This window comes from Rhinolophus sinicus, linkage group LG07 (assembly GCF_036562045.2).
Source record: "Rhinolophus sinicus isolate RSC01 linkage group LG07, ASM3656204v1, whole genome shotgun sequence".
Taxonomy (NCBI): Eukaryota; Metazoa; Chordata; class Mammalia; order Chiroptera; family Rhinolophidae; genus Rhinolophus; species Rhinolophus sinicus.
Genome location: NC_133757.1, coordinates 4985779 through 4998275, shown reverse-complemented (window position 1 = coordinate 4998275; position 12497 = coordinate 4985779). Strand labels below are relative to the sequence as shown.

The 12497-nt window shown below is 46.9% G+C and overlaps 1 protein-coding gene across 1 annotated transcript in view; it reads right to left on the bottom strand.

The window, feature by feature from the left end:
- ADAM12 (ADAM metallopeptidase domain 12) overlaps window positions 1–12497 on the bottom strand; it is a 324013-nt gene that overhangs the window by 59410 nt on the left and 252106 nt on the right. The window contains exon 11 of the mRNA XM_074338816.1: window positions 11538–11686. Within this exon, the coding sequence (XP_074194917.1) occupies window positions 11538–11686 (149 nt within the window). The remainder of the gene's footprint in view (window positions 1–11537; window positions 11687–12497) is intronic.

The following is a 12497-nucleotide window of genomic DNA, read 5'->3' as shown; positions in this document are numbered from 1 at the left end:
TCTACAAAAAAGATGTGTATTTAGTTTTCTCATTTAGAGTTGCCACTTTGGCTATTTCAAATGATTGACTTGAATATTCTAGCATTTGGCAACGTTTCTGATATGCTGCAGAATTTATTATAAGGGTAGCCCAAACACAGCAATCTTTACACTGTAAAATCATAAGTACACTTGAGAGGAAAACAATTCAGGAGGCAAAGGAGTGATCAGGCAGTTAAGTATGATCCCTCAACTTGATACACACAGAGAAGAAAGAGACCCCGCTCCATTCTGGAAGGTCTGGGCTACACTACTCACCCAGAATGTGAATTTACGAACACAACCAACCAACCAACCAACCAAACTATCAACAAACTAAAAACAAACAAAAACGCATTTAGGTGGTTGTTACCTGCCGTGCAGCTATGGCTGTTTTCAGTTCCTGGAAGCTTCTTCCAAATGTCTTCCCCCAAACCCCCCCTCTCTCCCCATGCATTCTTCTGTCCTTTTACTCCAAGGCCAAGGCCAGGCACCAAGCTCAGAGTGGAATATGGCCACAAACAGACTGGATCAGCCGCTGTGCTCTGAGAACATGATCTAACAATTCACTCTTTATCATCGATACCACAACCGGCTTGAAGATGTGTTCAAAAACAACGCACTCATTCACAGCTCAGAACAAGTGCTATTTATTCCTAGTCCCTCCAGGAGCATGAGCCCCACATGCGACCATCTTCTCTTCCTAGGTGAGCGCGAGGCCCACTGAAATAGGGGCAAGAGGGTGCAAGAGAACACAGTTGGGATGGACTTTGCTCAGTCATGTTTCAAACCAAGAATTCCAGGGCCATCGTCAGAAAAATCTTTAGGTTTTTCATGATTATGCACAGGAATAAAAACTTGCAAATGCACAGAATTTAGGTGCAACCGTGAAGACTGCCCTGTTGGGATGGGTGGGGGCATCTGTACTCAGCAGCCTGGCAGGACTCAGGTGCCGCTCCTGGAGGTCATCCCATTTCAGGGGCTTTTGATGTCACATCACCTTGCACGTCAGGGATAATGAGTATACACATTAAGAGCAGTCCGTTCTTTAGTGAGCCCCTCCTGTGGATCGGAAGCTTTGTGCGTCACAGTCACCCCTGTGAGTCCAATTGTGTCCTTCCCATTTCACAGATGAGGAAACTAAGGCTCAGCGAGGTCAGGTACCTTGCCACAGTCACGTGGTTCCAGAGTCAGGACTGAAAACGCAGCTCTTGGACATGAACAACCACACTGCCTCTAGGGCAGTCAGGAGGCCTCCAGGAGTTACCCCCAGGGCAGCCTCAGGCATGACCTGGCACAAATGGCTGAGCCAGGAGCATTGGCATCAATGGAGGAGATGGGCAGCTACCCAGGTGCCTTGGGCTCCCTGGAGGCAGATGTAGGTAAAAGCCAGCCCCGCAGTCCTGCACATTACTCCGAGCTTCCCTTCCAGCACCTTCCTGAACACTTCTGGTGTAATGGCAAACAAAGACCGGGTCTCAGGATTTATCCAGCACACCCGGAGTCAAGCACCGGCCAGACTGCACTCACATCAGGGAGGTTGTGAGCCCGTTCGGGCCCCGACAGGCTGTGGGCAGAGAAGACAGTCACCCTCCTGGACAGTAGTGCCAGTCTGCCGGGCTCCTCCAGGGTGTGATGGGACATGGAGGCAGACCTGCGTCCACTCTGCCCAGCTGAGGGTGCCCTGGCCGTGACACTGAGGACCCTGGCTCACACAATAGAACAGAACCCAGGGTGAGCCCACAGGGAGAACTCTTCCTCCTGTCAACTCCAAGAAAGGAACGCTGACCACATGGGTCTGCCAGATGGACCGCAGACGGTGAAGGACACCACCAGGCCAGGAGCAAATGATCAAAACTGTCCTCAGTAGGACATGTCCATTGTGAATAGAGAACCCGTGGGGCCCAGAAAGCAGCCATCTGTGGCACGCTATAATTCACGTTTTTAACCCGCGAACTCTGACCTCTGCTCCTCCTCCTGGAAACCAATTAAAGTGCAAATGTAGTTTCCTAGATTTCTAATAACGAAAGTTACCAACTGAGCCTGGACCGAGTGGTGCACAGGAAGCCTCTAGAGCAGAGAGTAGACCTTTCACTGCTGTGCTTGGGTGACTATTTTCTCTTAAGCCCAGTCCCGAAAGGCAAGGGACTCAAGGACAGGGGACCCAGAGCCACACTAAAGGGACACAGCTCATCAGAGGGGGTGTCTGAGACGAATGTCTCAGTTGTTCTAAGAAAAGGCTGCTGCGCCGGGGGGCACACCCAGGCCGGGGCTCTGACAGACACAGACAGATCCAGAGGTTAACAAGGGACAGCTAACAGTCCAGGATAACTCCGCCCTTTCCCCCTACCCCAGGAGACGACCTGCAGAGGTCCTGCCAATTGCTCCTGCTGACTGCAAGTCTGTCACAGGGAAGACACTTCGAATCAAATATGATAGAAAGAGTGGTCATGGTGGATAGACCTCCAAGCTGCCCAACGAGGGCTGAAGTCTGCATGGGCACTGTTCTTGCCTCACTGAGCTCCTGACGCTGGGGTTGTCGTCATGGCAAACTGGAACCCAAGAGTGGTGCAGGGCTGGCCCCCTTCCTCCTCCCGCCACCTCAGTGATTGGGATCCGACAGCTTCTCTGCTCACAGACACTCAGTGAGGAGCCAAGGAATGTGTCAGAAGCCGCAAGCCAGAAGCTGTGAGCTGACATCTTGATGTGATCCTGACTAACTGTGGGTCCTCTGGCCCTCCTGAACCTCACTTTTCTCATCTGTAAAATGGAGGTGACTCTCTGTATTCACTCTCTCCTCTCGGGGCTATGACAATTAAGTGCGAAAGGAGATGGGGAAGTTCTTTGTAAACTGGAGAGTGGTCTAGGAGGTCTCTAGGGTCCTACCTTACAACTATGGTTAGTTTTTATATTTCCGGCCCTCTCCCCCTACTTTAGCTAAGTGAAGCAAAGGCTTTTAGGAGAAGCCACTTCTGAAGGACTCCACTTTTTGAAAACAAATTGCTCCTGTCAGCCTGATCTCCATGGAGTATTACCAACCGCCCCCGCCCCCGCCACCATGGATTCAGCCACCTATTTACCTGGGGAACTTTCTCAGCCCTCACTTTTTATTTTATTTTTGGTTTTCTGTTTATTGTGTTGTATCTATTCTTGTAAGCTATTGTAAACCCATTGCAGAATGATGTGGGATATACAAGAAATGAAAACAGCAATGTTACTGTAAATGCTAGAGTTACTATAAAGCAGCCTCAGAATCTTCTCCCCCAGACAGTTAGCTATTACACAAAAGGATGGCCTCACTCTGTATACATCTGATTGTGTTGTAATTACCATCCATCCATCCATCCATCCATCCATCCATCCATCCATCCAACCACCATCATCTATCCATCCACAATCAACTTAATCACCCATCCACCCATATACTCATCCATCATCCATCTGTCCATCCATCCATCCATCCATCCATCCATCCATCCATCCATCCATCTATTATTTTAGTAAAGGAATATTTATTGAACACTACTATGTGCCAGGCACTGTTCTAGGTGCTGGGGATTTAGCAATGAAGTAAACAGACAATTCGTGACCTAGTAGAGTTTAAAGTGGGTCGTTCTGGATATTTTTGATTGCAGAGAGGCCCAGAATGTACCCGTGACCGCACACTGGGGCCTCCATACCACAAGTTCTGGGTAGAGGAGGAAGCCATGGGGCGTGGAGGGAGAAAAGAGTGGCAGAATTTCAGCTGTACTGTCTTCACACATGTTCTACCACAAATAAAATGCTGGATTAATGAGGAATGACAGGCAGTCATTCGCTGCTGTTATAACGTAAGTTGAAGGAGGTTTGCAGAACTAAATGGCTTAAAAATGGGGCAGCCCTTCCTGTTTCCCAGAAGTCGCAGAGGGACACTGCTCTGTACTGAGAAGGCCTCAGGCCCCACATGAAGCCCATATATGGCAACATACCCAATGTGACACACACACTCGGAGGCGGGACAGCATGGCTGCCCAGTGTCATCAGCCTCGCTGCACGGAGCCTGGCCACAGGGAGCTCCCTTCAAGCCTGCAGTTGGAAGCTGAGCACATTTTTCTCTGGCCTGTATCCCAGGACAGAAGCCTTGCTCTTCTTCCTGAGGTTTAGGGCTGCTGTAAATTTTTACTTGAGACAAGTAACATGGAAGGGGAAAAGTAGGGGAGGCAGGTGGCTCCCGGCACCTCAGCCCCCTACACTGGGGCTTCCACTTGGGTAGCTTTGAAAGCATAGGCAATTCATTTAAGCTTCTGAGCTCCAGCTCCCTTATCTTTCAAATGGGTATAGTGACACCCATCTCTCACTGTTTACGGATGAAACACGACATCCAGAAGGCAATCCTCTAGGGTCAAAGTCAGGTTTGCCTACGTTCATTTCCCCCAAACTGGATATTCAAGGAACGGTGGCCACATAGCTCTGTCTCCCTAGCTTGACCTCTGTGCGGTGTCCAGCGTAAGAGGGGATGACAATTCTACCTTGCCCTGGAGCAGTGACTTTTAGTATTCCACCTCTGCATTAGTTGCAGACAAAGGCTTTTGTCTCCAGTGAGCAGCATCTAATTACACGGAGGGGAACAAGCGCATACCCTGTATCGTCATGTCCTCTTGAACTGTCATGTTTCCTTTATGCTAATTTCGGGATGCAGCCAACGTCTTTGCTCTGGTTGGATACTTTAATTAATCCTGACCAATACTGTGTTCCTCTTACTAGAGTTCCTCGTTTTGGAACTGTTCCTCCTACTTTTTTCCCTCTGTACATAAAGATTTCCATTTTTCACCCCCTGACACTTTGAAGAAGGAAGTAAAGACTATCTTAAACTTTTCATTTGAGAAAAAAAAAAAAAAATCAAATGAAGAGCTGACAGGGCAAAATAATTTCCCCCGATCCCATTCTTGTAAAATCCCTTTATGATAAATGTATTTCATGATCTCAGTTCCTCAAAGTTCAAAAGGAGGTGAGTGTTAATTAAGTGTGTATCCTGCACTGACTTCTGCAACTTCTACAAAGACTACAGACTTTCCAGATACATCTAATTTCTATCAATTCCCACCACATCCAAAGCTCTGGGGAAATTTTCACTGATAAGTATAAATCATTTTAGTCCTTTGAAGATAGAGACCGCCTCAAAAAGAAATCCGGTTTTCCCATAATAGGAGCTGCTGTGTTTCCCCCAAAACAAGACCTAACCAGGCCATCAGCTCTAATGTGCTTTTTGGAGCAAAAATTAATATAAGACCTGGTATATTATATTATATATTTATTATATTACATTATACCCTGTCTTATAGTATAGTAAAATAAGACCGGGTCTTATACTAATGTTTGCTCCAAAAGACACATTAGAGCTGATGGTCTGGCTAGACTTTATTTTCGGGGAAACACAGTAGGAATTCGCAGGAGGGTCGCCTAACCCTACTCAATACTTCAAGGATCGGTTCAGACTGGACTTTAGTCCAGAATGTGTCACCTGCCCAACACCTCCTTCCAACCTTTGCTCCTCGTTCACGATGAATTACTGCTCATTTTTAAAAGGTGTGAAATGCTATCATGGTTATGTTTAAAATTTTCTCATTTTTTTTTAGAGGCACACACTGAAATATCTATAGACGAGATGCTATGATGCCCAGGATTGTGTCAATAGGTTACACGAGATGCCCCGCAATGATTCCCATGGCACCCAGAAATGTCCCCCTAAGAGCCCTCAGCTTCCAGTCTGTAATCATCAGTTCACTTGCCTGTCATCCCCACCGCAATATGAGCTCCTAGAAGTCAAGTTTGCTGCCTGTTGTGTCTACGCCCCCACGCTGCTCCTTAGGATCTGGAACATAGGCACACAGTAAATATTGGTTGAGTAATGAGTGGTTTGCTGTGATTGGTCACAGAGCCCTATTTCCCACAGTGGGCTGGTCCTGAGTCAGAGGAGGGCCCATGTCATCTTGGTTTTCCTTAGAGAGGGTTGAACTTGGGTGGAGGCCTTCCAGATGTGCCCCACATCCAGACAGGTGTGTAGCAAGTAGGTATGCAATAAATGTTTCCTGAATTGAATTAAATGGAATTGAATGAGCCGATTATACACACTTCAGAGGAAGGAGGATGGCAATGCTTTCTCCTTAAACACGGTTATTTGAGCTAGTTGTAGATGTTATTCCTGAACGTCCAACTGCAGCTTAATGTAAATTATTCACACGCCTGGGGAGCCAGGGGTCACCCTCATTTGCTCGTTTTCTCAGCCCTCATTCTCCTGGGCGCTCCACAAACTGCTCTCTCCCCACTGGCGGCCGGAGGCACATTCTTTCCTCAGGAGCCGTTTGCCAGTCTGGACAAAACGAAACCCAAACAGCCCCAACCCGTAATCTTAGCATCAGCATGAAAACAATGGCAGTGATGCGTTTTAGATACACGCAGAGTGTGGCACTGCTCTTCCGTGGTTCTTTGAAGTACAGTCCTAACGGACGCTCACTGTGGGAGGGGCAACATGAAACCCTCAGCAGAAAAGAATCTCTTACATCACGTGTAAGGACTGGAGAGCTGAGTGTGAGGTGCCCCTGGTACGCTCACGCAGGATCCTTCTGAATGGATTGCAAACCTATTAATTACACTGAACCGAAATGACAGTTTATATACTATTGCTTTTTTTTTTTACAGGAAGCCCATCTATCTTTTTCCTTCCTTCCTTCCTTCCTTCCTTCCTTCCTTCCTTCCTTCCTTCCTTCCTTCCTTCCTTCTTTCCTTTCGCCCTCCTTCCCTCCCTCCCTTCCTTTCTTTTTCTTGTACAGACAGTAAGCCCCTCAATTTGGCAAGCTATACTTACTAGCTCAGATGCTGTGTGATGGTCTTAAGAATGGAGAAATCTTAAAAGACAAATCCGACCCTATCACTGCCTTACCTAAATCCCTCCAGTGACTTCTCACTGCCCTGGGGAAGAACCCATGACCCGACTGCGCACACTGGGCTTTGTGGGCTTGGACACCCGTCCGTCTCTCCAGCAGTACCAGCACCACTTTCCCAGCCCCCACCCCGCTCTGATCCAGCCCCCACAGGCCACTGGCCTCCGGTCGGCAATGCGTCCCCCTTCAAAGCCTTTGTTCAGTACCCTCTGCACCCAAGATCCCATCCTTCTGTGACCCCGCAGGCTCTCTGTCACCCTCTTTCTTTTGATCTTCACTTAAATGTCACCTCCACACAGAAGTCTTCTCTAAACCTCCGGTTAAAGTTGGAGGCCCCAGCCCCTGTGTCTCCTTTCCATTCTCTCCATCTGCTCCCTTCACAGCACTTACTGGTCGTCAATTCTCTCCTCCTCACTAGAACGCTAGCTCCACGAGGGCAAGAAACGAATCTGTCATGTCCACGGTCGTCACCCCAACCCCTGTCAAAGAGCGTAATAAGTTGCAGAAGCTGATTCAGCTGCATTGCCCTCAAGAAATGGCTCTATTACTCCAATCTCATTTTAACGGAAAACTTTTTGCAAAAAAAAATAAAGGAAGCTGGGGAGTAATGTTTGAATATTAATATAGCTTCCCCCCACCACACACACTCTAGCAAGTGATACTTACTACTATGCTAAATACTGTTTTCCAAAGTGTTCAAACTATTTACATTTTTCTTACTCTCTTAAATGTGGCATACTTAGTCCTCAACCCCTTAAGACCAAATGCTCCAGGAAGCTCGTGAATAGATGGACTCAATTGAGTTTAAACTCCTACATGAATCCCCAGCTACTGCTTTTGCCAAAGAGTAATTTCCAAGACAGCTCTTAATGTTAACTCCTCAGAGACATAAAACACACACTCTCACACACATCAGAGACGTGCAGTAATTAATGATACAGGGAGACCCCCTGACCATGCCCGTCACACGCAACTGAAGTCATGACAGCCATGTTTAAAAGAACTCCACTCGCTCCCAGTATTTTCAGGCCTTTGGGTCCAATTTGTCAATGATGGCAGTTGGTGAATGTTCTCAGAGTTCGGATTCTGGAATGTTTTGATCAAGAATAAACAAGGTATATCAGGGGATGCACTTTTCCTTTCGGTCATGGGCAATACTCGGTTCTTTCTGATTCTGGGAGATTTTGGTATCATTAAAGTGGTCACTGATTCATGTCTTTGCAAGTCACCTCTGGGGCTAAGACTTAAATAACATTTTTAACATTTGCCACTCATGCCTGAATCAGTAATGGGGGGGGGGAGTCAGGAGGAAGGTTGGTGTTTGGACGTGGGCCAGTTTCAAAGGAGCCATTCACACAGAAACTGAAAGATCGTTCCATAGCATTAAAGTGCTTTCCAGTAACTATGAGCAGGAATTCTGAGAAAGGCCTTTCACTTTTCAATAGTTCCAACATCCCTGTGAGCTAAATAATAATAATAATAATACTGCCATATATTTGGGGAGTGATTTACAACTTACAAAGACACATGATCTCATTTAATCCACTCTCCCACTCTCGTGGGACCCTGTGAGGAAAGAGAATGACCACATTGAGACAATAGCGGAGATTAAAAGCAGCCTGAAAATTCTGCAATGGGTGACGGATGGCAAAAGGTGGACCGGGCAGCTTGACCTCCCTGCACTGTGGGCTTTTCTGATTAATTCACCCACTTGCTTAGGAAGTTTCTTTCCATCTGAGAAAATTAAAAACACCACTCTCTGGACAGGAATGTGGGATCATAAATGAGAACCAAACAGAAAAGATTTATACAAAAGCACAAGCTCAGCAAAGGAGAAAAGTTAGAAATCGCTAATAAGGTATAAATCAAGTAAAAGCTATTAGCAAACCCTGGTAAGAAAAAAAAAAAGCCTTTTAAATGATTTGCTGAGCTCTTAACAATACCATTTCTACCTACAGTTTTCAAATATCTCCAGGGTAATTTGGCTTGTATCCATAAACACCGCCATGAACACTTTCCAGTTTGAAGGGCTTAACACAATACTATGGAGAGTACCAGAAAGTATGCCTTGCTATTGTGCCTCCAGAGTCATACAATTTTTAGAGCTGTAGGGTCTTCCTCATCTGTGCATTTCCCACAACAAGCTCAGGAGTCAAAAATATTTATTTAATATGTGAACAAATAAGTGGAAGAATGGGTGGGTGGGTGGATGGACTGATGGAAGGAAGGAAGGAAGGAAGAAAAGGAAGGGAGGGAGGGAGGAAGGAAAGAGGGAAAGAAGGAAAGAAGGATGGATTGATTTATTTTACTGATGAGGACATAAGAGCCAGAGGGGCTGCTAACTTGCCTGTATTACCAAAAACAAGTGGTGTCAGAACTGGGGCCAGCAGATCCCTTCGACCCCATTCCAGTGTTCCCCGTCTAGATTTTCCTCTTTTCCACCTCTCTTTTATCAAGAGTTCAAAAGGATTAATGATATTGACTAGCAACATAATCTTCTTAGTCATTGGGAAGCACTTCTGGAGGCATGTACTGGGTTTGACCTCTGAACAATGTAAGGATAGGGGAGCTGACACCCCCACCCTGCACCTTGAGCATTCAAAATCTGCATATAACTTTTGACTCCCCAAATACTTTAGTTGTCCTTGGCATCCATGGGGAATTGGTTCCAGGACACCCCTGTCCTGCAGATAGCAAAGTCCCTTATATAAAACCATAGGTACAGTGAGCCCTACACATCCGCAGATTCCCAAGCTCGGATGGAAAACACAGTTTCGATCTGCAGTTGGTAGAATCTGTGGATGCGAAACACAGGCATACGGAGGGCTGACTATATACTTATTTTTAAAAAAAATCTGCGTATAAGTGGACCTGCGTGGTTCAAACCCACGTTTTTCAAGGGTCAGCTGTAGTCTGATGTGTTTGTGCCTGTTTGATGATATTCAGGAAAATTAAGCACAGAGTGAATTTCTGTGGCCACTTTGAATTCATCAACGAGGAGAAAGCATGTAGGAAGTTGCACGTCAACGTCCTACCAACCTCATTCTCTGAGATTCACACAGCTCACTGGCCAGCGGTGCTGGGCTCCACTGCACTGGTGGACTATTGGAAACAGAAGACACCCACAGACCCCTGGCCAACCTCACACCCTAGGAAGGAATTGTTTGTCCCAAATGCCCAACCAACAGTTATTATGCCTCAGCCTGGACTCTTTGAATGACAAGGCGCACACTAGTGACCTGTCTCCCTTTTGGGGAACTCTACTTATTGGTATCTAGAGTTTGCAATATTTTACTTCCTGTTGGTGTTGGCCCAAGATACTTTCACTTCAGGCCCAGGTCATCACAGGGTTAGAGACCAAGAGTGGAACTACTAGGTCTTTGTGACTCCCTTGAATTGTGCTTAAGATGGAAGCAGGAGCCAGAGATGCCCCGACAGCTTTGCGCTGATGGGAGGGACAGACGGAAGAAGCAGGGCCTTGCTGTAACAAGAAGCCCCGCCCACCGCTCACATGAGGTGACAACACCCAGGATGTGAGCGTGCAGCTCTGCCAGTCTCTGTTCTCGGGGCAACCTGACGCCCTACAAGCCTTTAGACAGGAGGCCCCCAAGGCTGTTGCTCCCAAAAGCATAACCACAACTCAGCCCCCTTCTGGGACTCTGAGACCTGTTTGGCAGGGGTTCCCCTCACACCATGAATGTCTTCACAGAGGCCAGACTTCAGGCTGTCAGTTAGCACTTACTTCTTGCTCCCAACGGTCCCTGTCAGCAAACCCAGAGAGCAGCCTCGGCCTGGGAAGTGCTATGAAGATACGTGCTGGGATGGTTCCCAGGAATTACAAGAGACGATGGCCTTGAATAAGTGCTGTTTTCCCTCATGAATGAACACCCGACATGGTACAACATTCTAGCTTGGGACGGGCCCTTCAAGGTGGAAGGACACATCAGCGTTTGTAATCACTCAGAGTCGCATCTATTTCCACCTCATCTGAATGCTCCAATAACGAAACTGTCTTCCTTCATTTCTGGGTGAACCAAGTCTAGAGTTCCAGAAAGGGATTGAATGAGATGAAACAACATAATTTACTGAAACAGAAAAGTCACTTCATTTAAACTTTAAGACATGATAAGGTGATATGGTAGCAGAGGTGTGAACGCTACAAATCCCCAAGATACTGACGCACTTCAAATACACCCAAGGGTCAACGCTGAGGGCAGAAGCACGTCTTCCTTAGCACCCTCTGAAGGACACAGACCCATGTCACCTTGCCCACCTTGCCCAGTGAGTTTACCAGGAGTTCAGATGGCTGGGTGTGCCGGGACTAGAGGAAAATGTGTGACTTCTAAACAAAAGCAGCCCTCACCCCACCACTTCTCAGGGATGAGGTCTGCTCCCCACTATGTGGCACTGGAATCTGGTTGTCTGTGACTCTCTCAGAGGAGCACAGTCCACTCCTGCTACTTGGAAAGAAATTTCTTTCTGGCAGCTTCCATGGGTACTCTGGCCAGAAAATCAGGGAGCTTTCTGCTTAGCTGTTTCCCAATACACATTTCAAATTGAAGCCCAACTCTAAAAGCAGCTGGAAGCCTTGGTACTTGCCCGGTCGAAGGGTTCATGATGCAGCCTCCTTTATCGGCAGCCATTTTGCAGCTACAGCCCCTCTCCAGTGTGTCATGGTTCATCCCGAAATTGTGGCCCAGCTCATGTGCCAGGGTCACGGCCGCACCAAGAGGGCTGTCTGAATGGTCCTCCAAGAAAACACAAGAGCACAGATGTATAGGTCACATCTCCTTGGCCTTATTTCCAAGTTCGCCCTCTTCCCACACATTTACCTTTCCTCCACATTTGACTGAATCCATTCCCCTAGAACAAGGAACCAATATAAAGCCCCATTACTTCCTTCAAACTTAGAAAAAAGATTTGACATGTTTTATTAAACCAGTTTGCGATGCCTTTTGCTGAGGAATGAATAGCTCATGTATTCCTATGTCTTCACATGAGATAATCAAGGCACCCTTCTCCATTCTGCTTCCTACAATCCCCCAGAAACCGCCCTTCTATTGAATGAAGTGAAAAGTTGTCCTACATCATGGGAAGAGAGTCTCATTCCTTTGTGGGGAATAAAAGTACCATTTTATCCATGACTGAAATGTTGCTGACGTGAAGTTGGTAAGGGGAAGCATACTTTGTGACATCCTCAGTAAGACCTGAGTAGCCATTACTGAGCAAGCCTCTTCCTGTCTACTTGGTAGAGAAGGATACTTGGAAAATGCCCAACAATTCACAATAAATGCCAACCACACTGAGCAATCCGTTTGAAGACTCATTGAATTACGAATGTCATCCAGTAGGGCCTCTGTCGTGTCAGGTAGACTTTGGAAATGGATGGAGGTGTCCTGCTACCCTGACTTTGGCTGCTGGGGTTCACTCAACCTTTTGCTTGGTTTTTAGGGGGCAGTTTCTCCACTCAGCAAGCCTTTCATGGCTACCTGAACTCAGTGGAGTGCATGGCTGGCTTGGCTAAATAGTTATTAGAATTAACTAAAGATATATTGTTAC